The sequence below is a fragment of the Madurella fahalii genome (assembly GCF_045866475.1).
Source record: "Madurella fahalii IFM 68171 DNA, scaffold_3, whole genome shotgun sequence".
In the NCBI taxonomy this organism is placed as follows: domain Eukaryota; kingdom Fungi; phylum Ascomycota; class Sordariomycetes; order Sordariales; genus Madurella; species Madurella fahalii.
Window position 1 is genome coordinate 5,388,542 of NW_027263973.1, and position 25,396 is coordinate 5,413,937.

The window sequence follows — 25,396 nt, forward strand, 5'->3', positions numbered from 1 at the left end:
CGGGCTCTGGAGGCTTTGCAAGGGACCTGGTACGGGTTGTTCAGGCCCACGGCCCACTGGCCAATGGGCCATCACGTGGGGCTCAAAGCCCCGTCATTAGCGGAACCCAGGAGGCACCTCAGCGCTTTGGGGTGAGGAGCTATGACGCATTTCACCCTTCCCAATCGCTTCATGCGGATTCTTCAAAAGTCTACACGTAAGGCAGTGCCCCAATTGTCAACGCCAGCGATGATCCTCGATCATGATACTCATCGAGGGATGTCTCTCAGCGGCCGGCACGTCAACATGCTCGCTGGGTCCGTGCCGGAACCTCTGGCTCAGCCAGTCTACAGCCCAGAGAAACAGGATGCAACGAGCGTCGAGACCCGAGCTAGCAAATGGCCCGGTTTCCGCTGGAATTCGGCTGCTCGAATCATGCCAAGATCAATGTTTTTTTACGCCCCCAGGCAATCCGGGTAGCTGAGGACGAGTCTCGCTCCCTGCCGTCTTGGGTTGCAGAAGCGCGATCGAAAGCCAAGAGAGAGACGAGCAGTCGGGATCTGGGCTGCAGCTGGTTGACGGCGATAATACGGCGATAATACTAGGGAGCGACGGAAACGCTGCGAGTTACACACTTCTCCTTGCCTTCGGCTCTCTCCCGACGCCCCCAACTCGGCGTGTGGGGACCGATCCAGGAACACCAATCGCCATGGGCTGGATGGAATAATGCGGATTTGCCGAGCTCATCATGGATACGATTGCCCAAAGAAGGTCGACGGTGAAAATGGCACCACCATTAGCCAGCTCGGCTGAATAGCTACGCCAGTTGGCCACTGGTTTGGAAGTAACGTTAACAGCAGGAGCAGCGTTCAGCTGGGATGATTCGGAAAATCAATGCGGGATACCACTACGGGACTGGAGATAATGAGAGGGCAATAACAGCGCGATCCCGTCGCAACCTGGACAATCGACCTATGCGGTACCTACGCGGATCTATCTTCTTCGACAGTGCCGATGAGCAATGCCTGCGCAGTGGACCGAGTCTTGCTCCGTCTCGTGGATCTTAGAAACGAAGAAAGAGAATGCCAGGATCGCTTGCCCTGGACCCCGGCTTCTTGGCCGGACGGGATCTGCGTGCCAAGTCTTCGGCTGCCACGGCGTGATTGCCGGGGCTGTTCCCCCACACCCTCGCGTTGTCTCCTTGCGTCTCTCTCCCAAATATCGGGCCTCTAACCTATAGACGTCCGTGTATGTCGGCCGCGTATACAACAGGGTAGGTTCGTTACTTTTCGCATCGGATGAAGCTTACCGCAATTCGACTGCCACCTCGCTCTCCGATTGTCGGATCGTCGTAATAAAGCTGTCTGTGAACCTAATCGACTACACGTCGACATACTGTCGTCTTCGAACTCTGTGCTAAGTCCTCCTCAGCCCGTCCTCGGCCAAGCCGCCAGAATCCTGGGCCCAACTCACCATCTTTTGGCTGAGGCTTTTCCTTCCTGGCTTCCTGCACAGCTGGTCTTCTGTGTTCTCGGCCTGGGCTGCTGGTTCCCGAACTTATGCGGGGGCGGGTGTTGGCGAGATCACTGAGCCGTCCCCTGGATTTTATCCCTTCTTCCACCCGCAGCTGCTAATTGCGCTCGGCAGGGCAATGTCTGCTCATGGCGTAAGCCCTATAAACTGAACCCACTCCAACGTTCCACTCGTGTCGAACGAGCGGCCAGAACGGCTCTGGCAGTTGTCTCTTGTCTCTCACGAGCCATGTCGTGTCCCGTTTCGGTGGGGCTTGAACAATACCCAAGTCCATCTGTATCACCTTGCTTTGTAGGTCGTATATGCAGCCGACTGCCGAGCTTCCGTTCCGCTATCTGTAGCACACAATAAATATATCAGCCGCTGTCGGCGCCGTTTGTTTCCTGGGGAACGACCAGACTCTCCGGTCAGACGGTTGCTGCCCGTCATGTTGCTTGATCGCCGATTCGTCGCCGGGTTGGCTGGTCTCTGGACCGCCTCCACGGCCAACGCTGCCTGCTCCTCTAACCTCATCATTGACGACTTCACCAAGTGGACCACCGGTCTGAACAACCTGGACTGGCAGAATGGAGGTCAGATGCCATCCCAGTCCATGGCCAAACACCGACTGACGCGTCATAACAGATGACGGGACCATGACAGCGATTGCCGGCTCTGCTGGCCAAGTCGTCTTCATCCCCAAGGATGGGGGCTCGTACTTTTACGAGTCGTTTGACTGCCAGCAAGCCGTAACCGACGGCTATGGCGGAGTCCAGTTCACCGTCCAGGGGCCCGCTGGCGGTTCGTTTGCGTTTGAGCTGCAGACGATCGCAAGCTGCGCCGATGGCAGAATCGAAGACTACAAGAGCTCGTACAACATCGTCACTGACCTGACGGGCCAGCGCCAGACCATCACTCTGCCTTTCTTAGGCTTTGATAACGATCCCAACTACGACGCTATCGTTGGCATGGTGTGGTCTGTCTTCTCGCAGAACGGGGTGCAATGGTCCATTGGAAACATCACGCTGGTATGCGGCGATGTGTCTGGTGCCCCTATCACAAGTATGTTAAGCCCCGGCAAGCTATCCCTGAGCAAGGCTGACATGTAGCAGCTCTCTCGACAAGGTCCACCATAGCGCCCACAAATAGGACCACTGCGCCGCCTGTCATTACATCCCAACCAGGCACCTGCTCGAATTTGCTGATCGACGACTGGTCGTCTCAGTCGCGTCTGACTTTTCTTGGTTACAATGCCATGGGTCACTCGTCAAGCGACGATGGCACCATGCTATCGGTTGTCGTCAGCAATCGGAGGGTCTTGCTCAGCCCGAGAAACACCGAGTCGTATTTTTACAGCCAGTTTGGGTGTCTGAATACCAACAACCGTTACGGCGGTATCTCGCTGCGTATCAGGGCCGCGCGGGGCACCAGCTTTGCGGTGGCGGTGGGCTGGTACGAGACATGCGGTTCAGGCGCTACCAATACGGTAACTCTAACGACGGCACAGCTCGGCTGGACTTTTGACGGCAACGAGAGGTTATACTCGTTCCCCTTCTCCGTCTTCACCGGTGTAGACACCAGCAAGCTTGACATGATTTACTTCTCCAACTTCAACGCCGGCGTCATTTTCGGCCCTATGTCGTTCTACTGCGGCTCTACCGCTTCCGAGTACATCGTCCCGGCGGCGACGCCGACGTCGCCCCCCATTACGCGCACGACAACACGCGTCTCGGCTCCGAGTGTTTCGGGTTTCGTCCTTGACGAGTTTACCAACGCTGACACAAACGCCTTGGGAGAGTGGCACGGCGCCGACGAGGGCATGACTGTAACCTTTGGTAACAGAGCGATGACGATCCGCACCAACGACTCCGACTTGGGCTGGAACACGCAGTTGACCAACATGTGTGCTGACCTGCGCGGCTACGCCGGCGCCTACCTGCACATTGCCTACTCAGGGAGCAACAAATTCAGCGTTGCCCTGCAGCAGCACAATTCACGCTGCGACTCGGCCGTGGCGCCGTTCCCGGAGACGTGGGACTCCCTCGAGGCGGCACGGTACGCCTCTGCCACGGATATTTACATGCCCATCAACCACTTCAACGTCAACCTGACGCGCGCCGTCGGCTTCAACCTAAGGGGGTTCTACAGCACCGAGCCGACGACCATCACCAAAATGGAGATCGTCAACTCGGTCCCGGCACGTTGGACCATCCCCAGCAAGCTCGCATCCGGCAAGCTCGTCTTCGCCTGCACACGTCCCAACTCTTTCGCCTTTGCCATCGACGACGGTGACCCGAAGTTCGCCAAGCAGGTGATGGACATCATCAACAAGGAAGACATCCCCGTGACCTTCTTCACCGTCGGCCTGCCCCTGCTGGACGAGTCCAACGGTCTGGCCAACTTCTATAAGGACATGGCCGCGCGCGGTCACCAGATCGCTCTCCACTCCTACACCCACCCGAAGATGGAGGGCCTCCCGGACACGGCCAGCATCGACTGGGAGTACAACAACGACATTGGCGCCGTCAGGCAGGTCTTCAACGGGATGCACTCCAACTACTTCCGCCCGCCGTTCGGCACCGAGGGAGCGCGCATGCGCCAGCGGCTGGCCGCGAACCTGAACGACCCGAACCCGTACATCGTGCAGTGGAGCATCGACGTGGAGGACTGGATCTGGGCCGAGAGCGACACGCCCGAGAAGCAGCTGGACGCGTTCAAGAGGGACGTTGCCAAGGGCGGGAACTTGCTGGTGATGCACTACCTGTACAACTCGACGGTCGAGTACCTCCCCGAGTTCATCAGGCTTGCCAAGGCGACGGGGAAGCAGCTTATGCGGGTTGATCAGTGCATGGAGGACCCGAACGCGCCGCCTTTGTGAGAGGAAGCTCTCGAGTTGGCTGATATTGCGACGGATTTGCGAGTTTAAAAAGAAAGACTTTTTTTGCGCGAGTAAACACTTTGTTCAGCTATTAGTATCCAGGAGAGCGAAAAAGTGCGTATGACGAGCGGCGATGGTCCCAATGGAACACTGAAGATGGCCGTCCAGATAACACCGTGGAAGGCCGGAATGGAAAGCAGAACAAGGGGGCCAACCCCCTCTATCAGACAAGAGTGTAATTCACAGAGCGGTAGGCACAACGGAGCGTTGATCCATGATCAGGATGCTTTGGATGCACGAGCTTGAACAGTATAACAGTGTCACCCACAACCAACCGACAACTGTGACGGGGATATAAGGGGTCTCGTTATTGCTCCGCCTTCCGTCCCAAACCTTGCTGTGTCTAACGTCCGATACCCGACCGTGATCCATGCACAACTCCATACGCCCTTTGACTCGCTGCCCAGCTATGCCGCGCGCAAATGAACCATCCATCTATGAATAACCACGTTCCCAGCTCAGTACTCCTCTACCGCACAGTTCGGGTGAAGTACGTAGACAATGTTCGCTGCCTGCGCGGAGCTGCCCTCGCCCGAATCATCCTCTCCATCCGCCATGCCCTGGCCACGGATCGCCATGAGGATGTTGTCCTGTAGGCCGTCAGTAGCTTGCTCGACCAAGAGAAGGAGAGGAGTGAAGAACTTACCTTGACCATCTTCTTCAATACCTTCTTGGCCAGCGCCATCTCGATATTATAGTCCTCTTCACTTTGGAGCTCGTCCTCCTTCTGCTCGAGATACCACTGCACCAACGCATCGCCGTTGATGCCCTCCCCGCTGCCCGACGACTCGTCCTCGGCAACGCGCGACACTAGCATGTTGACGATGCTGATGTACTTGTCATACGAGATGGTCTGCTTCTCGCGCTGCGGCGCAGCCGACGCCTGGCGCTCGCCTTGGTCGTCTTCCTCGGCCATGGGCGAGTCGCCATCCTCATCAGCAGCAGCGGCCGGCGTCCCGGCGGCCGCGTCGGCAGCCTGCCGCAGCGCCGCGCTGTCTTCCACCTCCTCCTCGTCGTCCACCTCGACATCGTCGTGCTCAACTGAGATGATGCTCTGCCTCAGCAGGCTATACGCCTCGTTCACGAAATCGGGCGTGATATCCTCGACGCAGTTCGCTTTGGCAATGGCCTCGGACAGCCGGATCATGCTCTCCAGCTGACGGACCGTGATGCGGTAGCTGTTCCGTCCCACCCCGCCCTGCGCGTCGTCGGCGCGGAGGTCCTTGTACCGTTGCACCAGCACCTCCTTCGCCTCGTCGGTGAACTCGGGCCGGAAGGTACGAGCGAAACGGATGTACCGCTGCAGCTGCTCGGTCGAGAACTCGGGCGTGACGGCCTCGTCGCGCATCTGGTGGATGCCGACGATGTGCTCGGCCAGGTGGCGGTCGACCTGCTCGTTACACTCGTCGAGGATGACAAAGAAGAGGTCGAAGCGCGACATGATGGGCGCGCTCATGTTGATGTTGGCGCGCAGCGTCGTCTTGCGGTTGTACCGCCCGCCGACCGGGTTCGCAGCCGCCAGGATCGATGTGCGTGCGTTGAGCGTCGCCTGGATGCCCGCCTTGGCGATCGAGATGGTCTGCTGCTCCATGGCCTCGTGGATGGCTACCTGGTCGGCAATGTCCATCTTGTCAAACTCGTCGATGCAGCAGACGCCGTTGTCGGCGAGCATGAGCGCGCCCGCCTCGATGGTGAACTCGCCTGTCTCCTCGTCCTTAACTACGGCTGCAGTGAGACCAGCCGCCGAGGACGCCTTGCCAGACGTGTAGACGGCGCGCGGCGCGAAATTGCACACGTACTTGAGGAATTGCGACTTTGACGTTGACGGATCACCGACGATGCAGACGTTGATGTCGCCACGGAGCTGCATCCCTTCTGCCGTGTTCTTGCTGACGCCTCCGAGTAACTGCAACAGGATACCCTTCTTGACGATTTCGTGGCCGTACACCATGGGGGCGAGCGATTGCACCAGTCTTGCATAAATGTGGTCGCTGTGTACCATGGCTCGGAGATCTTGAATCTCCTCTTGGGTGTACGAAGTCAGGACGGCATCCTGCAGCTCCCTGATGGTATCGGCGGTCTCGACGGCGGCGCTTCCTGTCAGAGAGCCGATGATATCAACGATTTGCGCTTCGCCAGAGGCGCCGATAGACGACACGTCCGGCGTCACCATGCAGGCAAGGAACGCAAGACGGTAGGTGAGATCGCGGACGCCCAGGGCCTTCAGACCACTCACTCCGCTGCCTCCCGCATCCGCCCCGCGGTCGTCGCGGACGGCAACCCTGCGGAGGCCGGGCAGGCCTAGCTGGCTGACGTCGGGAACCACGATCAAGGCGCCGGTGAAGATGCATTTCTCGCCCGCCTTTGCCCGATCCACAATCTCGCCGCGGAGGATGACGTCTATTGTGCGAGGCATGCTGCCCGTGGGGATTTCGCTGCTGTTCTCCTGCACGCGCACTTTTTGCCAATCCACGAACGTGCTTTGCCGGATGTCGAGACGCCACGCGGTCCGGTTCAGACACGTCGCGTTGGGACATTGGGTCGGCTCGGTGTAGCGGAACGTCTGCTCGACGTCCGGGACCACGCTGCGGCAGGCCTCGCAGACGAAGGTGGCTAGAGCCAGCTCGGGCCGGACCTCAGATGTGCGAGTGACGGTGCCACTGATGGAGAGCAGCTGCCCCACGTTCCGCGCGCGCATCGAGCGCACGCGCGAGACCAGGGGCAGGTTGTAGAAGGCGATGGCGAACAGCTTGTCCGTCTGCTGGTTCGCCGTCTTGCTGTTGAGCTCGCTCTGGCTCGCCGAGCCCATGTTGCTGCCGCCCGATGTGTGCTGCTGGCTAGAGGCGGTCGGCTGGCGATGCTCGCGGAAATATTGGGGCTCGTACTTGGCGATCATGTTGTGCAGCGCGGCCGTGAGAAAAGGGAGGAACCGATAATATGACTCCATTATACCCGTGGCCAAGGCTCCATTGTTCCAGCTCTCGAGGTGCTTGTAATCGACGTAAAAGGTCGACAACTGGTGTGTCCGCATGCCATGGATCTGGGCGACATAGTATTTGTCGGTCGTGACAGCGCTTGATGTCGGTTGCCCAGAGGCGGTGGGAGACTCTATGTATCTGCGGCGCCGGTCAGGAACTCTGCGACTACTTTGGGCGAGCCAAGCCCACTCACCCTTCAATGAAGGCCTCAAAGTGCTCCTGGATGATGAGGCCGATCTTGTCCTCGACCCTGGGGATGTTTGCGGGGTCTGTAGGTCTGGCGCGGACCGGGACCTGATCATCAGCGAAGCCCTCGCCGTCACCATCACTAACGCCGGCGAGACTCTCGGAAGGGGGCGCTCGAGGGCGGCCGCCTGAGGAGCTGGGAATTTGTTGTGCCCTTCGGGCGGGGCCATCCGATGTCATGAACCCGGCGTCGCTGGAAGCCTCCATTGGAGTCGCCATTGTAAAACGAGTGTCTCTCTCACGGCCTGCTTGCCGAGACGATGTAGTGATCAAGGTAAGGAAGGGGTATTTGCAAATCGCAAAGAGTTGTCGGTCTCAGAGAAGGCGGTCCACGCAGTCAATAAAACGCGAGAAAACGCGGGGCGAGAGACCGTACGCGTTTGGGGACGCGGAAGTGGGTCTAGTTTAATTGCTCCGTTAAGTGCATAAAGCACCAAATGCATACATATGTAGCGCTGGGGCCCCTGATCGTATTTCTCAACAAGGGGCAAGGCAAGGAGGGCTCTTGAGATAACGCTTATTGGGTATATTTTGCAAAGCCGACAAACCCCCTTCCACCGCAACCACCAACTCCCCAACACCGAATGCCCAAACCAGTCCCCCCTCTTATCGTGTATGTTCGGAGAGAGATCACCAACCCCATGTCCTGCTGGACGCTGTAAACACAGGGGGTTTCCATTGAATCCGCTCTGGATCGATCAGCCGCTTTTGCTTCGCTTTTGACTTCTCTCTTTGCAGAATCAACTTCTCAGGGATCACGATCTTGTGCTCCCCCTTATGGTAGACCTGCATCTTGAGCGCCTGAAGTGTATGCTCGACATCTTGCGTCGTCATGGCAAGGGCGGACGCGATCCCCTCGATCGTGCACTTTTCGTCGCGCTCGCTGAAGCCAAGTAACAGGTCAATGATATTTTCCGACCAGTACTGCCGGTAACTCAAAAGACCTAGATCCGAGAGGGGCTTCTCGGGCGACCCAAGTTTGCCTTCGATCTTGGAGAGCTCGTACGAGAACTGGATCAACAGCCGGCCATACCCCTTTCTCTGATACTGCGGTAATGTCAGGATACAGGCGACGTTGTACCCATCCGTACTCTCCTTCTCCTTTGAGAAGTAGCCGATGATGTGGGACCCCTTCTCGTCCCTCGACGTCATGACGTAGAAGAGGAAAGGATCAACATCGTAGTAGAGCGTCTTGTGGTCGAGGAACATCTTTGATAGCAGACACAGATTCCGGCACCACGTCCGTTGCCGCCTACCGTCGATCTCAAAGAACGACACAAAGTCGTCCCGGTATATCTCATTCCCTGGCGGGTGCTGGAGTGTGCACTTTCTCCGGTGCCGCGTAAAGGATTTGAGGTCGCCGTAGTAGCTCAGGCAGAACTCGCAGATGAAGATGCAATCTTCCTGGCTGAAAACCTCGGGGTACGGAGAAAAGTACCAAGGAAACAGGACGTACCGCCCAAACTCTACTTTGGAAATGTTCCGAATGCGGGAGATCTCGGCCGGATTCTGCGTCATAGAGCCCGAAGTCCGTAGCTTCTCGATCTCCTGCTCACGGCTGAACGACTGAACGTTCTCCTTCTTGGCAGCACTGGCTGGCGTCTCATCCTCGTCGAACTCCATCTCGTCCGGGCCGACACCAGGCGTCCCCCCGACATCCAAGCTCGCAGTCGCCCTGTCCTCTCCATCTTCCACTTTGGGCGTCCTGCCCTGCTGCTGCGAATCGACAAAATCGGTCCATGGATGCGGCGTTTGCCCCTCAGATGCGACAGACTGTTCCCGCTTGCCAATCTTTTTCTGTGCTTTCTTGGATGGTTGCGACTTCTTCGATACTGCCGACGCCGTCTTCTTGCTCTTAGCGTCCTTTTGCTTTTCTTTCTCGGGATTCGGCCACTCGACGTCGTGATCAAAATCAATCCTAGAAACTGGCACCCATTCATCCAAGCGCTTGTTGAAGTTATCAAAGTTGCAGTAAAACTGCCGGCCGCTCTTGGTCTCTTTGATACTCAGAATCTCGGCGCGGCGGGGATGTCCATCTTTTGTGACGAGGGCTATGCATCCGACCCTACGGAGCATTAGCGCGGCCTTTGCGATGGGAGTGCGCCGGGCGATTTAATAGACCTACTTGAGCGTGTCCGGCGTAGCCTTGCCCTTTTGTCTCGGCCCGTCAGAACCAACAGTGGCATCTCCGTTCGCGCCGTTTGGACTCATGATGGATTCCGACGACTAGGGCGTGATGTTGATGGAATCATCTTTAGGGAGCGGAGAGCTGCATCTCTCACAATCGGCGCGCTGCGTGCTACGAGATAAAAAAGTGGCTCTAGCGCCCTTGGCTGCCACTCGCCACAACGCTAACCGTTTTCAGCTTTTGGGAGTGACAAATACGGTACCTGTACAGTACAGTATCATTGTATTCGGCTGTCAACATGTGAAAGAGAACCTCGTGAATTTTTACTACCAAACAAGACGCCATCGCCGGTGCATTTCATCAAACTACACCATTGGTCAAAATTGACGATGAAAAATTGACGAGTATTACGCAGTAACCAAGGCAATCCGACTGGCACGATTGCAGCCATGACCGGTGAACTATCATCAAACTGGAAGAAGCTGCAAGCCCAGATCAAGGCCGAATCAGCGTCGAAGCCTGCACCGCCAAAGAGGAAGGCAGGCGACAGCGGCCTCGGTGGGCAGGTCTCGAGGAAGAAACAGAAACAAAATCAAAGACAAGAGCCGGCAGCACGGCAATCAGCAAAACCACCGTCTGAATCCCTGACCAAACGACCTAAACAAATGGGCAACGCCCAGTCTTCTAAAGTCGACCCGGTGCCGCCCGGTTCCAAGCAAGGGATTTCCCCCTCGCTCGCCCTGTGGGCCTCAGGCAACGACATCTCTCCGGAGCAGCTGGCCGAAGCTTACGGGCTCGGCCTACAATCCAACTCCCTCCTGACAGAAAGCCCGGCGCGTCCCAACGAAGGGCTAGCCACGGGCTTCGAACTGGGCAAGTACCTGGCCATAGACTGCGAGATGGTGGGCGTGGGGGAAGGCGGGCACGAGGACATGCTCGCGCGCGCTAGCATCGTCGACTTTCACGGGCGGCAGGTCTACGATTCCTACGTGCGCCCCCAGGAGCCCGTTGTCGACTGGCGCACTCATGTCAGCGGCGTCAGCCCCCGGCACATGGCCAAGGCGCGGAAGTTTGACGACGTGCAGAACCAGATTGCAGAGTTACTCAAGGGGAGGATCTTGGTCGGGCACGACGTCAAGCACGACCTTAAGGTTCTGCGGTTAGACCACCCGCCTAAACAGATCCGGGACACAGCCAAGTTCTCGGGGTTCAGAAAGTACGGCTACGGGCCTAAACCGGCTCTGCGCGTGTTGGTGCGGGAGCTGCTTGGGCTTGAGATCCAAACCGGCCAGCACTCGAGTATCGAAGACGCCCGGGTGGCGATGCTCCTCTTTAGGAAACACAAGCCGGCGTTCGATGTCGAGCATGCGAATCGGTACACGGACGGGACGAAGTCAAAACCTAAGGGGAAAAAGACTAAAAGGCGCTGATATTCAGCCGTGAGGCCCGCTCCGCTCTACACTCGAAATGCATCAAGATGTTACATGCCACACGCTAGCCGAGTCCCCCGTCCTTTTCCGGTAACGCCGCGTATTTCACGAGTTTACACAACACCAAAAACTCGTCCCAGATATTCTGGATGAGATTCACCGTGTCACAAAAGGTCCGTCTTGGCCGACCGCCGTCAGAGCGGGATGCCCTGCATCAGTTCCAGCGCGCCCTCTCTGCCGACAGTGATGATGACGTCTCCCAGCGTCTTGGTCAAAAAACCGGCTTCAGAGTACGCGAAGTAATACTGGGTCTTGCATCAGCATCCGGGCCATGAGTTAGGAAATGATGGGGTTCTTACCTCCCACTTTCTCCGAAACACCTCGACCTCCTCGTCTCCCATGTCCTCGTGCTCCCTTCTGAGAGCCGGACGGATGGTGTCCTCAAAAGTTGCCAGGAAACGCTCTCTCCAGAGCCGCAGGGCTCTGGCATAATGACCGCCGATGTTCTCAATCCTCTCCACGATGAGGGTGCCTTTGGACTCGATCGTGATGTGGTTCAGCAGCTGCGTGATGGAGGGAAGATATCCTCCCGGGAAGATGTAGTGGTTAATGAAACTGGGGCAAGTGTCAGCAGGTGTTCCCGTTTGACCATTTGATACGACTTACTCTTCAGTCCGGGAATACGCCTCGTGTCTGCCCTCGGGCATGGTGATGCATTGGAAGACGGCGATACCGCCTTTCTTCTTCAACAGTCGGTTGATGCAGGCAAAGTAGGTGCCGAGGAAGTCTTGGCCCACGGCCTCCAGCATCTCTATTGAGATGATCTTGTCGTACGGGGTCTCCGGGACAGGCAAGGCACGGTAATCCTTGAGCAATACATGGATGCGGTCCGACAAACCCGCCGCTGCGATGCGTTCCTCAGCGAGCTCCTTCTGTTCCTTGGACAAGGTCAGACTGGTGACACGACAGCCAGTCTTGCGGACCGCCTCGATAGCGAACGAGCCCCAGCCAGTGCCGATCTCCAGAACATGGTCAGTCGGCTTGATTCTGGCGCCGCTAATGAAGCGGTGCAGTTTCGTCATCTGGGCCTGCTCGAGCGACTCGGTCGTTTCGATCTCAGGACGTGTTTCACGCCAAATCGGGCAGGAATATGTCATGTCAGGGGACAGGAAGGCAGCAAACATGTCGTTGCTGATATCATAATGCGCCGAAATGTTCAACAAGGAGTTCGACATGGTGTTGGTTGAGCGAGCGAGACCTGCGATGGCGCTGGTGATCATGGATGACCAAGTGGTTCCGTTCCCGAGGCGGTCACGGTTCAGGATGAAGAGCTGGAAAAATGCCGTCAAATCGCCGCATTCGACCTCACCAAGCATGTACGCCTCGGCAAAGCCCATGTCGGCAAAGAGGAACAGGCGCATCCAGAACGAGTCCTTCTCCACCACCATCTCAACGCGCGGGGCGGCAGCGGCGTCTCGCACGCCGTAGCTGGTGTCAGCCAAGACCATCACTTCGGCTGGAGTGAGCTCGTCCAGGTCGTTGCTGAGCTCCTGGCCGAAGCGATAACGTTGTCCTCCCGGCTTGTCGATGAGGAGGAGTGTGCCAACTTCAATTGAGGAGAGCAGAGACAGGATCGCGGGCTTGGCGATGGAGAGTGCGGGAGCCCAGGTAAAACTCCCCAGCCTCTTGCGGAGGTACGCCGTGCCGCGATACACGGGAGTAGAGATGGCCTCGGCGACGTGAGGGAGGGAGGACGGTGGCGCCATCTTTGGTCTCAATACCGAACCTAAGAGCAGACCGGTGGTATCCCTGAGCGATGTGGTGAAAGTGAATTCCAGATAAGCCAAAGAGCAAAGACAGAAATGGCTATACGGCTATGCCGCCTTCAACTTGGCACAAAGATACTTGTCGACCTGTAGTTACTCGCACCGCGCTCAACCTGCTCAGCACGGTTAAGTTAGTTTTGCCCCTATTCTGTTCAGGCCGGGATACTGACTCTTAATCAGGCCGCTGAGAGACCGGTGTCGTGCGGTAGCGGTCAGGGCCTGGACTGAGGGGTGGTTTCCAGGTTGCGAGTCAAAGGTGGATGGACGATTGTGAAGAGAGAGAGACTCACAAGTTCGGTCGAGATGGGTTCGAACCTAAGGGCAGAGGGACAATATATACAACCTGGAAACCGGAGTGAAGAGGGTCAATCATACTTCACTTGCTCACGGGCACTTCAACAAAATTCTTGGTGGTTGTTCTGGAAGGCGCCCGGTCATGGGACCAAGCTGTGTTTGGTGGAGACGGTTGTTCTGCTAACTGCAGAAGGAGCGATGGCGGGGGGGAACAGTTTCCTCACGGGCGCCCCCCAACGAGCCCAGCCCTCTCTTGATTCATCACAACGATATCAAACGACCTTGCCAACGCCCCGGGGGGGCCATCATGGATCCAGTTCGCCGGAACAGGTCGAGTGGTGGTACATGTACCACCTGGCGCCTGGAGCGATATCAACATTGGATTCTGGATCGGGCTAACTGAGGTGAATGGAGAAGGAGGAGGAAGAAACCTCTAGCGAAATCCAGTGTTCCAATCAATAAAGAGCTCCCTTTTTTGGAATACAAGCAACTGGGCGTCATATGAAACTGTAGCCCTTGTCTTCACCGTTTGTCGGTCGTCTCTGTCTTTCTCATCACCTCTGCTACAGACTGCGAGATAGCTACGAACCCCAGATTTTGTCTAGAACCTGAGACTCCAGACGGCAGGGCACACGGACTCACACCACCATAAACCCGATTGGGCAATGTTACGCGACAATTACCTACCTACCTACGGACCCCAAATCCACGGAGGCGTAAGTCATCGACGGTAGCGTATACATTATACACTGTGCGTGCTTTAATGTCTTAATATCATTGTTAGGGATATCGCCAAACATGACGACAGAAGACAACCCGCAGCCCCTGTCTCTGAGACAATCCACTAGCGACAGACATCCTGGTTTGACAAGCACCCCATGGGGTCAAAATGTGTGAACTAAGATGGCGCCGGAGGGCTAGATTCTGGGGTACTCGGGATGAACCGCACGAGCTCTCTGCAATTGGAGCCAATTCAGTACCTGTCCCTTGGAAATGCTCAAAATCTAATCCGAGATTCAACAACTCGCCCCGGCATCGGAGAGGTAATTTTTGGAAGCAGAGATATTCCGGGACGCTGGATGCGCCGAAGGCCGGGGTCGGGTCCAACCTGCTTTGCAGCACCCCTGCCGCAGCCCCACTCGCGCCCGCGTTCCACTTTAGCTCCCAACGCGTTCTCAGCGGCCTGCGCGTTGCAGCATCCGTCTGTCCGTTGCTCTATCCATTGCCAAGTTGATAACCCTTAGAAACCAAACCTCCGCCGATAAGAAATAGCCAGTGAAAAATCCTCAACGAAAATGTCCCAGCAATCCCAGCACTCTCGTCCAATGCTCGAATTGAAGTCGGGTGTGCCGTCCGGGGGGACTCCCAAAACAACACCCCATCTCCTTCCATGCCGCATCCACCACGATGGCTCCGTCGAACCTGTCGAATCTTTTTGGGAGCCCAAGAATAGCACGGGTCAGATTCCCTATCACACTCTTGTTGCTACAAGGCCGAAATTGATCACTAACCGGGGTCAAATCTATTGTGCGACTTAGACGGCACTAGCACCGCCTATTTCCGCGGCCGCAAACTTGAGGGCAAGACGGTCAAGGTGCCAGAGGGGTACCGCGGTGTTGTTGCAGTCACTCCCGTTGGCGAGGAACAGCCCGGGCGGCCCGACGAAGGCGAGGTGGACGTGATCGACGTCGATGCGCTACTGCCCACAAGCAGCATGCAGGTGCGGGCTGGGTTTGATCACCTGGTGGTCTGGACCCATGGGACGGCGGATGCTGCCTCTACGGACCCGCACACGAAAGGTATAGACGAGTGGATCTCGCTCGCCGAGAAGGTATGTTGGCCGGCCTGGACATTCCCTTCTCGCATCCGCCATTGACGTAGCTGTCAGATCCACTCCTATGACACTCCTGCTGCCAAAGTGTGAAGAGGATCAGGCAGAACGCTCCTTGGAGCCCGCAGATTCTTGTAACTGGGTCTTTGACTGAACAGGCACGGCCCCTTGCAGCTTGCTGGTCACCTCGACTAGCGATGCAAAGGCAAAGGTGCGGTCGCCGCGGGCAGCAATCATCCGCGCCTAACGAACAATGTTGCCATCAATAATAGCGCCTAGCGCTGAGATGCGGCGACCGAGGGCCTCTTGGTGTGCCACTTCAAGACAAGCCTGACAAGGCTGGTCTAGCTGGTCTAGACGCCGGTGGCCAGGACGCCGATACTAGTAGAGTTGGAGTTAAAGGACGGTCTGCGGTGATGGGTGGACACGCCTCAACCATGGCATGGTATTGAAATAATGTACCGCTCAGCATGCGACATAGCCAGACAGTGACTAATTGACACGCTGGGCCCTCGCGCGGCTTGTCCGCAAGGCATGCCATATGCCACTACTTGAAGTTCTCTGCGCCCTGTTTTAGCTCGTCCGTCCTTCTCCCGTCTATGGTTGGTCACACATCCTCCTCAGCACCCTCCCCAGCCTCCTCACCCCCTCCACCACGTCCTCTTCCTCTTCCCACGAGAAGCACAACCGGATATTCCTCGGGAACCTCGCCGTCTCCTCGTCGCCCAACACCTCAAACAACCGCCCCGGCGCAACGATCAGATTCTCCTCCTGCTCCGCGCGCTCCGCAATCTCCCGCGCGTCGGGCATCCCCTCAGGCAGCGTCAACCAAACAAAGTACCCTCCAAACACCCCATCCGTCCCGTCAGCGCCGCTGGGTGCAGCAGTGGCAGCAGCAGAAGCAGCAGCAGCAGCAGCAGCAGTAGTAGCAGCGGTACCAGCCCCGGCAGCCCCATTGCCGGCCCAGACCCGCACGCCCAACGGCCCGAGCTCGCGGCCCACAGCCTCCACGACCAGGGCATGCCGCCTCTGCAGCGCCGGCCGGACCGTGCGCGTCAGGTGCGCGTCCAGCTCGCCGGCGGCCATCAGCTGGTGGACCATGGCCGCCGCGAGCTGGCTGGCCGCGCCGCCGCTGCGGTTGGTGCCCGTCTGCGAGAAGCCGTGGACGAAGGCCGGCGAGGCGTGGATCCATCCCGTCCGGGTGCCCGGGCCGACGAGCTTGCTGAAGGAGCTGTTGGAGACGGCGTGCGAGAAGTGGCGGGGCCCGGGCGGGTTGTGCGCGGAAGGGGGGAGCGCGAGGTCGATCTGGGAGAGCAAGGGCAGTGGTACGAGGGGGGTTGGTGGACTGGAGGGGGAATGGGAATGGGAAACGGAGGTGGGCCATTGAAGAAGGTCATAGACGTCGTCCGAGATGATGAGCGCGTTGTATTCCCGCGCGAGGTGGACGAGGCGTCGGCGGCGCGGGAGCGAGAGGGTTTTGCCTGAGGGGTTGGCCGAGGTGGCGACCAAGTAGATGATGTAGCGGTAGAGTTTGCGGTGGGGGCTAGGAGATTTGAAGAGCGGCTGCTGCCGGTTCGGGAGGTGCTTGTTAACCTTCATACACGGAGTAGGCATGTGGAGGAATAAACATACGTCCTCTTTCCCCTTGTTTGCCTCCTCCACCTCCCTCAACCCCCTCTCCAAAGCCCCCAAGTCAATCCCGCCCTCATCCTCCGGCACGGCCCTCAACCTCCCCGCAAACCCAGCATCCTCAAAGATAGGGCACGCTAGGTAGTAGCATGGTGCGACAGCCCACACGGCGCGCGTATACGCCGGATCCGTAAACGACTGCAGGATGCACGCAATACTCTGGCTCGCGCCGCCGGTAATCGCAATCTCGTCCGCGCTGATGTCGCGGGACGACTGGTACTGCCGCGTCAGCCAGCGAGCTAGTTCTTCCCTGAGCGGCTGGTACCCCGGATCAGGGGCGTACTGCAGTGCAGGGATGCTTATGGCCGGGTCGCTAAGGGCGCGGTTGGCCGCGGCGCGGAGCTGGACGATGGGGAGGAGTCTAGGGGAGGGCCAGCCGCGCAGCAAATTAATGAGTTTCTTTCCCTCTTCCCGGTTCTTAACATCAACGGCCGGATTTCCCGGGGTAGTGGTTTCGGCCATGGTTGAGTATCCAAGTGCCAATGACAGTGGAACGCGCAAACGGGGAAGAGAGCCGACGGTTGGCCTGATAATCCTCAGGCTGTTGTGGAAGCGATGATGTGTGTTGTCAACAATAAACAAACCCCTGAGTGCTTGGCGGGGTATCATCCTCTGCGCAATAACGTTGGTTGCGACTTGGACTGATAGACCAAGTTGGAATGCGACGGGTGAGGGGAGACGACGAAGAACCCTAGTCTGCTGTGACGCTGTGCCGAGACAGACTTGCGGGGCACCGGGTCCAGCGAGACGATTGTGGCACACAACCGTCCCGGCAATGGCTGTCCGTCGAATTGTTTACATACAGATCTCCAAAGTCGTCATCACGGCAACCATCAACAACTAGGGCGCCAGACCTCAGATGTATAGCGGGCACTTGCGTGCTAGAGACGATCAAACAACGCTACTCTACCAACACCACTTCCCGCAACTATCACCACAGGGCGGCGGTTCAGGGTGGGTTATTGTTCATATTTTCTGTGGGAGACTTAGAGCATTAAGTGAATTGCCCTCCTCATCCCTCGTCACACTGTCCTGCCATCCTCAGCATCACTGTGAGCTCGAGGCAGCGACGTCCATCTGCTGCTAAAGAGAAGTTTCGTTACTTCTCCGGTCCTTATCGCGGGGCGGCTGGACACGAGGCCATCCATGTGTCCCGCTCAGCGAATTCCTCGCCCGAGTTCAATGTTGCCGAGATGCGAAGTAACGAGCAACAACCGAGTGCCCTTCATATCCCTCCACCTCGTCCCCGCCAATTGGTCCCCGTTCGTTCCATTTGCACCGCTCGAGTTTGAAATTCCAAAATGTGCGCCACCCACTGATCCGGCATGTGCAGATCGTGTCAGCCCGCGCCGCAAGGCGAGCTGGACGCCCTTCAGATACCACATCTCCTTTCCATATGCTCCGAGACGAGGGTGAGACGGAGCATAAAGCCCTTGCTGGGAGCGGCCAGAGAAGCAGCTAAAATCGCAGATGGCTCTGCTTGCTATCGGGTCAAAACAGGAAAAAGGGAGAGAGCCGAAACTAGTACACTGCCTGCCCACTTTGCGTGCAGCAGTCTTGAAGTATAGAGTAAATCAACAGAGGTAGTAGGTTATCTCGGAGATGCGTACAGGCCCACGAAGTGGCCGTGCACAAATCCGCTTCGTGAGAGGTGGGGGCCACAGGACTGGGTGCCAAACTAAGGTAGACAGAACGCCATCTCTATGTCGCGCTTCCGAGCCCATCGAGCTGTCAGAAGAAGCGCGAGCCACACTAAGTCTGGATTTGCGGTGCGTTTCGCGACCAGTTATCGCGTCCTCGGTAGCCGCCCCGGTGGTTTCTGCTAGAGTTGGATCCGGAACCGCTGGACCCTTGATCCGCCGCATACGAGGAGGATGGCTCACGGCCCTTGCTCTGGCGATGCTGAGATGCCGCAGCATGTCGGCCGCCACGTTGTCCTGCGCGGCGGGGGTTGCTGCGCGTCCGCCCGAAGGGAATAACGATCGTCTTGCTCTCGCTGCCGGGGAGGCAGACGTGCCAGACAGTCCCGGCTCCCGACACGTCAACGGGAAAGCTGATGGAATCCGCAGTCGATACAGCGGCATAGAGCTTCTTAGGCAGCGGCTTCGGCGCGGGGCTGGGTTGCCATGCCATTTCCGGCGTCGTATTGGGGAACCGGACAGGGGGGACCGAGCCCATCTCCTGCTCCTCGAAACATTCCTCCGCCATCACCTTTGTGGTCACCGACCCGTCCTTGTCCGGTGAGAGCGCTGCAGCTCGAGGATACGACGGTTCGGGATAATGGAGGCCGGCGCGAAAATCGGTCACTGCCGGCTTGATGGGTGCATGTGTCTTTCGGCCGCCCAGCAGGTTGTCGATCTTGGTCTGCCACGAGCTATCAGGTTTGTGGGCGGTCACGCGTGGAGCGCCGTCATGTTCTTTGTATGCCGCCTGGTTGGCCCACCCAAAGCTGGGCACCTGGGGCCGCGAAGGCGCAGGAGGAACGTTGTGCGAATCCGCAGCGCTAGCCTGTGATTCCCGCGCCACCGACGGCGGGAGCCTGACGACCGGCTGTGGTCGCGGGAGCGAGACGTGCGGGTGGGTAGCGTCCCCGTCAAAAGCCGGATGCCCAGCCATGTCCGGCGGAGGGGGGGATGGAGATTTGGGCCGGACGGCATCCGTGCTTATTTCCTGGCGGACGTCGCGGGACGAGGGGAAGAAGCGGGAGCTTCGGGCTTGCTGCGGCGCCGCAGTCTTCCCGCCAAGAATTGGTGCCGAGGGCATGTCGCGAGGCGCTGTACTCTGCGTGATTTGGCTGTAGTCAGATGGGGCGGCACTCGACACGGACGGCGCTTGCTGCGAGGTCGCTGCCTTCGGCTCGGCCGCCCACAGGTTCTCTTGCCCGATCTGTATTGTCTGCTTAGGGGCCGCCTCGGTGCGCACGCCGCTTTCGTCGAGCTTCGTCGGACGCCATGTATCTTTGATGGCGGGCTGGATATCTGTCAGCGAACGACCTTCTTTTTGCATTCGACGATCTCGTTCTTCGTATTGAGCGTTGAGTATCTCCGAGAACTTGTCGTCGTTGAGACGTACAGCGGCTGCCCAAGGGTTATCCTTCATATCGCGGTCTCCAGTTGACTGTTCGCTTCGGGGCTGTCTTGGAGGGCCGATCGGCGCCTGTCTCCCCGTAGAAGCAGGCGCTGATGCCTGTGATGCGCCTGCGGAGCGGGTGCCATTCGGCGGCGCGATGGGTCCCGGCCCCGACTTGCTGGGGACCTGGGGAAGTTGGGTGGTCCCGAGATCCGAAACGAAAGTACCGTTACCTAGGCTGCGGTTGTTACTATTGGGGGCGCCCCAGATCTTCGCGGAAGGCTGAGCGCCCCAAGAAGCCGGGGGATACCGTTCGGGCTTGGCAGGAGGCCAGGGGTGCGCATGGCTGCTGCCGTGGGGCTGCGGACGAGACTCGACGCTGTCGAGCGGCGAGAGAGCCTGCGCTTGCGCGCCGTTCGGAAGCGACGCTGGCTGCTTGGCAGATTCGGACATCGCGGCGGCTGGGGCGGCATTTTCTGCGCCTTGCTGCTCTTCGACCGGAGATTTCTGGGACCCGAGGCTATCGCGGGACTGAATTTGGGTTGGAGTAACGGCCTGTTCTTTTGCAGCCGCTTTCTTGGCGCTGTTGGCTTCGGGCGCGGGACCCATTGCCTCCAGCTTCGCACGGATTCGTTCCCTTCGGGCTGCTTCCTCTCTTGCCTCTTCTTCCTGGCGGCGCCTCATGGCAAGCTCCCGACGCTCGCGCATCAACTTCTTTTGAAGCTCATAATCCTGCTCGGTCACGGCGACTGCTGCCGCCTGCTGGCCTGGTGGCGGTACTGGTGCTTGTGCGCCCTGATGGTACGGGGTGGCGTGAACCGTCCCCGGGGAAGCTCTGGGTTGCCAACTCTGTCCGTGGCGCGGTCCACCCTGAAGACCAGAGGGCGAGAAATTCCTCGGCGAAGCAGGACCGTCGCTCCCCGCTGTAACCGATCCTCGTCGGGCGTTGATAAGCTCGGGGGGCGGTAAGGGGTGATCAGGATTCCGAAGTCTTTGCCAGCTGCCGCTTCCGCCACTAACGTTGGATGACCCGCGTCGTCGGCCGTACAGGCCCTGTTGCTCGCTCCTCCCCGTTTGGAATGCCCCGGGCGGCTCAATCGGGCCTTGCTGCTCATGGTGTGGCGGGCGCTGCAGAACAGCCGGCTGCCTGCCATGCTGCGGTTCCGGGCGTAGCGAACCGCGGCGGTCGAGGACGGGTTCATAGCGGCCAGACTGCGAATTGAACAGCTCTCGGTTGGTGGGGGGAGCGCCATCCCTCCAGGGCGCTCGGCTGAAGTCATCTGCGGCAATCTCTTTGGGGGGAGGCGGGGTATTGACTTTGCTAGCGGAGGCGTCCTTTGGCGCGGACTTGGCGGGCTGGCCCGGCACATCCACCGCGATGGGCGAGACCTTGTCGACCTTCGGGATGGGTGCCCATGGGGACTTGACCGGGGTCGGTGGGGCCGGCGGTTTTGCGACCAAGGTTGGTTTTTCCGGCACGCCTTTCAGCACCAGGCCCTTCCCAGAAGCCAGAACACCGGGCTTGATCGATGGTGAGGTGCCGGGTGGCGGCGGTTTGGCTTTCTCGACGGCCCCGTTCTCTTTTGCAGGCTGCCGAGGGGCCGGTTCGGGCGGTGGCGGGTGAGGCTCGTCGTTATGGGTGATTGAGATCTTGGTTCCGTCTTTCCAGGTGATGGTGTCCGGCGCCCAGTCATCATCGTCGTCATCGATGTCGGCCCAATTGGCTTGGCCCTTGGTGTCGTCCGGTTGGAGTCTATTAGCCATGTGAATTCCATATTTCTTCAGTTCCTCATCGGTATATTTCTTGGGTTCGGGCGGAGGGACCGCTGCTTGACGGGTTAGCAATCATTAGGGGGCGCCCGAGGGAGTGTTTGCTCACGTCGATTCTTGTTCCAAACCGCATTTCCATCAGGAGCCGAGCCTGGTTTCCCACCATTTGTCCCGGCGGACGCCTTTGCAATCAGTCCGCTGCCGGTTTTCGCGACTAGCCTGGGTCGGGCGGATGTCGGAGTACCGCTCGGTGCTGATACTGAGCTGGCCGTAGTCGGCGCCTTCTCGGCCGTCTTGGACTGCGCGATTGGGGCTGACCCCTTGGGGTTGAGGAATGTTTTGTTGACATTGATGGCCTTGAAAGACGCGGGCTTCTTCACGGATGACGACGTGCGGCCGTGGTTTTTCCCGTCGCTCTGGCCCTTGGACGCATCGGATTTGGTCGCCTCGTTATCGGATCCTCCACTAATGCTAACTTCTGTCGAGTTCACCAAATCGTCGACAATGTCGGAGATGTGCTTGTTCTCAAACTCGTCCGTCCCGGAAGCGGCAGTATCGCCGTTCACGTGCGGTCGGTTGACGTCGACATTTTGCGAATCGGTAACGATCGTGGTCTGGACGCGGGCGGGGTAGCTGCGGTCAGCGGTCACGGACATTACATGCGAAGCGACGGGATGCGGTGCGATGCTCACGGGCTCAGGTACAGAAGTCAGAGTAGCTTCATCGGACCGCTGCTTTGGTGACTCAGTGGCCATCATACGGTTGTCGGGTAGTCGGCGGTCGCACGGTGATGGATTGACCGATTGCGAGTCCACCAAGTCGCGGGGTATTAACGATGTAATTGTGGTGATATCTAGCAACAAGAGAAAGAGTCTCAGTCAGCAACCCGGGATTGAACAAGGGCGCGCAAAAATGAGCATGCAGGCATTCGGCCAGATGTCGATGGCTGGCGCAGAACCGGCTATGAAGCCCGCACTCACTCGGCTTAACGGGGGCGTACCTCCTTCTCCCTGGGGTCGGCTGGAAGGACCGAGGCTTGCGCTACCTCTGTGTCGCGGGTCGCTGGTGTGAAAATAAAAAAAAAGGGAAAGGACGGACTTGGGGAAAAGTTGCGAGAGGTGCAGTCCTCTGAGGCGATGCGGCTTGTCTCTTTTCGCCTACTGACGACTCGGGACGGTTGGCAAAGGTCAGAGCTGGCAGCGTGGTTATTTTGGGCTTAGCGCAGAAATTGCTCCACTCACGAGCGAGGATCTGCCTCATGCCACCTGCAAAGCAGGCAGTGCAAACAGGAGTGAGCGTGATCAAAGCGATAAATCCTAGCCTCTACATTCCCGGTAACCTGATATATGCAGTATGCGTTGTTGTAAACTGAATAATGAATATAGAGAAAAACAAGTTGTTTTTCCAACGCAATACCTCTGCGTGGGACGTATATAGTACTAGATGTCCCAGCGATATTTCTTTCATATTTATTTTATTTATGTTTTTTTTTTTTTTTTTTTTTTTTTTTTTTTTTTGCGAAGAATGAACCAAAAGTACCTTGATTTCAATAGTTCATTGCAATCAAGTCCCAGTGGCCAAGGGTTTGCCTGCCCATATATTATCCACATCTCAAACAAGAAGCGCAAAGGAAGGAATAAATGAATGGAAAGAGATATATTCCAGGCGTGGTTTCGAGGCAAGGGGCCAGGGATTGGTAGCCATCTGAAAGAGATACAAACTCTTTCAAGTCTAGTTCCAGGATCTCAGTTCTTTAGGCTGTCTCACACACCGGCATTTGTAGACCCGGCCACCAAACTTTGGAAAGAGAACAAAGAAAACTCGGTTATGGTGGGTGCTGGGGCACTCCATCTATTTGATAACAGTTATGTACACGCCTGAGCCATCACCAAGCTGAGAGGCTCCCCTACCTCCGATTTAGTGGGCATGGTTCTTGTGGTGGCCTAAAGCCCTGGTCAGTGATGGACGTCTTTGGCTATCCATGGTCATTACTTACGAAGGTGGAAGTAGTAGTTCTGGGCGTAGCCGATAGCGAGAAGGAAGACGATGGCGTGGATGACGGCTTGACCACGATTAGCATCTGTTCATCTGACCTGAACGACGTTGACCACATACGCTTCACCGACGGGTTCTTGCCGAAGTGCTTCGCTTGGTACCTGCCGAGAATGCCGGTGGCCTTGACCTCGGGAGCCGATCCCCGGGGGAGCTTCTCGTAGAAATTGACGACACGCTGCATGCGGACAGCGTCAGGGGCAGCACCAATGGCCTGGTTCCTCCGCGTTAGCCACAAATCATTCGTGATCTTCGATCCGCACGCCCCATGAGTATCAATCGTGGCACAACCGGCGCGAATCTCCTTCCAGAACAATGCATCCTCCTTTTGGCTCGACCTCCGGGCAGTTCGGGGCGCTAATGTAGGGGTCAAATTTTACTGCAGAAACATACCTTTGGAGAGGCAACCTAGAAACTCGATTGTTAGTAGTAGTCCCAAATCGCCAAAGCTATGAATGGCATACCTTGGGCGGAATGAGGGTCGAAAGCGCCCGGCGGGTGACGTAGCTCATTTTGGCAAGTTGCGTCGCGCGCGCTCGCAAACGTGTGAAGAACTCGACGGCGAAGGGAGAGAATGAGAAAGTCAAATCCCCAGCTACTCGATGCGCGGGTCCGGCTCAATTGGACGTGGTCGTTTCGAGGTTTGAGCTGTTAAAGCTGGAATGGGCCTGACTGCGGGAAAACGCAAGACCCTCGTCGGCAAAGATGTTGTTGCGCGCGGTTGTTCCCGGCTAACCAATCATAGATGGCAAAGTGGGGATGCCGCAATTGAGACAACCCGTTCCAACCTGGAATCGCCTCAATCTCTCGAGGAAGCTTAGAAGAGCATTCAACACCAGCAACCGCCCACACCCCTTCGAACGAGACAAAAGAGAGGGGCAATCATGCCCTCATTACGGACAACGTCATCGGCGGTGCGGTTGCTGCGCAGTGCGTCGCAAGCCCGCGCCGTCCTTCCCGCCTCGCGACGCTTCGAGAGCTCGGTGCCGGCCAAGACAGAGAAGGAAAAGAAGGAGTCGTCACCGATGGCCACGCTACCCCGAAATGCACCCGACTACAATGTCCCCATTGACATGGCTACATCGTACGAGCTCCATTCTCGGTGAACCTGCGCCCTCGGCTGTCAATTGATTGACGTTTATCCAGCACCTTCACGCCTGTCCCCAAGCACATCCAGGATGGCACCGAGGACGTCGTACCTGCTGGCCTCCTGTCTGGGGCCCCGCTGGAGCTCCAAGCCCGGACAGTCCGGTACGCCCTCCTGCTCCCGGTCTACGGGACTGACACACTGACGCCTTCGATATAGCATTTACCGGCCCGCCAAGCCGGCGACGCAATCCGGTGACAAGATTGGCACCAGGTGGCGGATGGACTGGGACGTCCTGCCCAAAGGCCACAGATGGGAGAACCCGCTGATAGGATGGCAGTCGTCGGGCGACCATATGCAGGGCACGCACATCCACTTCAAGACCAAAGAGGACGCCATCGCCTTTGCCGAGAAGCAGGGCTACGAGTATTTCGTCCAGGAGCCAAACGAGCGCCACTTCACCCCAAAGGCGTATGCCAACAACTTCCTATACTCCCCAGGCAAGTTGAAGCACATCCGGACCAAATAGGCGCGTGGTGGATCGTTACTCCTGGGCGGCAATGTACA

At 57.9% G+C, this 25,396-nt stretch overlaps 10 protein-coding genes across 10 annotated transcripts; 4 read left to right on the top strand and 6 right to left on the bottom strand.

Moving 5' to 3' along the window:
* Positions 1-1,939: 1,939 nt before the first annotated feature.
* MFIFM68171_06949 (uncharacterized protein) lies at positions 1,940-4,369 on the top strand (the record flags this gene model as incomplete). The annotated part of the gene is made up of 3 exons (XM_071062369.1): positions 1,940-2,084; positions 2,137-2,553; positions 2,601-4,369. 3 exons carry the CDS (start codon positions 1,940-1,942, stop codon positions 4,367-4,369), a joined length of 2,331 nt encoding a protein of 776 aa, XP_070918470.1.
* A 518-nt stretch (positions 4,370-4,887) lies between these two features.
* On the bottom strand, positions 4,888-7,872 carry MCM6 (MCM DNA helicase complex subunit mcm6; the record flags this gene model as incomplete). Its single annotated transcript, XM_071062370.1, has 3 exons — positions 4,888-5,019; positions 5,076-7,545; positions 7,601-7,872. 3 exons carry the CDS (start codon positions 7,870-7,872, stop codon positions 4,888-4,890), a joined length of 2,874 nt encoding a protein of 957 aa, XP_070918471.1.
* A 411-nt stretch (positions 7,873-8,283) lies between these two features.
* Positions 8,284-9,864, bottom strand: ESA1 (Histone acetyltransferase; the record flags this gene model as incomplete). Its single annotated transcript, XM_071062371.1, has 2 exons — positions 8,284-9,718; positions 9,779-9,864. 2 exons carry the CDS (start codon positions 9,862-9,864, stop codon positions 8,284-8,286), a joined length of 1,521 nt encoding a protein of 506 aa, XP_070918472.1.
* A 366-nt stretch (positions 9,865-10,230) lies between these two features.
* REX4 (3'-5' exonuclease) lies at positions 10,231-11,211 on the top strand (the record flags this gene model as incomplete). The annotated part of the gene is made up of 1 exon (XM_071062372.1): positions 10,231-11,211. The coding sequence occupies one exon, from the start codon at positions 10,231-10,233 to the stop codon at positions 11,209-11,211; it is 981 nt and encodes a 326-aa protein (XP_070918473.1).
* Positions 11,212-11,405: 194 nt separating this feature from the next.
* MFIFM68171_06953 (Tuberculostearic acid methyltransferase UfaA1) lies at positions 11,406-12,977 on the bottom strand (the record flags this gene model as incomplete). The annotated part of the gene is made up of 3 exons (XM_071062373.1): positions 11,406-11,516; positions 11,571-11,826; positions 11,878-12,977. The coding sequence occupies 3 exons, from the start codon at positions 12,975-12,977 to the stop codon at positions 11,406-11,408; spliced, it is 1,467 nt and encodes a 488-aa protein (XP_070918474.1).
* A 1,649-nt stretch (positions 12,978-14,626) lies between these two features.
* MFIFM68171_06954 (uncharacterized protein) lies at positions 14,627-15,255 on the top strand (the record flags this gene model as incomplete). Its single annotated transcript, XM_071062374.1, has 3 exons — positions 14,627-14,789; positions 14,870-15,162; positions 15,220-15,255. The coding sequence occupies 3 exons, from the start codon at positions 14,627-14,629 to the stop codon at positions 15,253-15,255; spliced, it is 492 nt and encodes a 163-aa protein (XP_070918475.1).
* A 504-nt stretch (positions 15,256-15,759) lies between these two features.
* YEY2 (Valine--pyruvate aminotransferase) lies at positions 15,760-17,313 on the bottom strand (the record flags this gene model as incomplete). Its single annotated transcript, XM_071062375.1, has 2 exons — positions 15,760-16,728; positions 16,795-17,313. The coding sequence occupies 2 exons, from the start codon at positions 17,311-17,313 to the stop codon at positions 15,760-15,762; spliced, it is 1,488 nt and encodes a 495-aa protein (XP_070918476.1).
* A 1,290-nt stretch (positions 17,314-18,603) lies between these two features.
* On the bottom strand, positions 18,604-22,445 carry MFIFM68171_06956 (ATP synthase subunit f, mitochondrial; the record flags this gene model as incomplete). Its single annotated transcript, XM_071062376.1, has 3 exons — positions 18,604-21,746; positions 21,800-22,304; positions 22,383-22,445. 3 exons carry the CDS (start codon positions 22,443-22,445, stop codon positions 18,604-18,606), a joined length of 3,711 nt encoding a protein of 1,236 aa, XP_070918477.1.
* Positions 22,446-23,607: 1,162 nt separating this feature from the next.
* Positions 23,608-24,254, bottom strand: ATP17 (ATP synthase f chain, mitochondrial precursor; the record flags this gene model as incomplete). The annotated part of the gene is made up of 5 exons (XM_071062377.1): positions 23,608-23,633; positions 23,687-23,752; positions 23,806-23,956; positions 24,136-24,150; positions 24,207-24,254. 5 exons carry the CDS (start codon positions 24,252-24,254, stop codon positions 23,608-23,610), a joined length of 306 nt encoding a protein of 101 aa, XP_070918478.1.
* A 372-nt stretch (positions 24,255-24,626) lies between these two features.
* On the top strand, positions 24,627-25,358 carry NdufS4 (ndufs4 NADH dehydrogenase Fe-S protein subunit; the record flags this gene model as incomplete). Its single annotated transcript, XM_071062378.1, has 3 exons — positions 24,627-24,826; positions 24,889-24,993; positions 25,049-25,358. The coding sequence occupies 3 exons, from the start codon at positions 24,627-24,629 to the stop codon at positions 25,356-25,358; spliced, it is 615 nt and encodes a 204-aa protein (XP_070918479.1).
* Between the last annotated feature and the right edge of the window lie 38 nt (positions 25,359-25,396).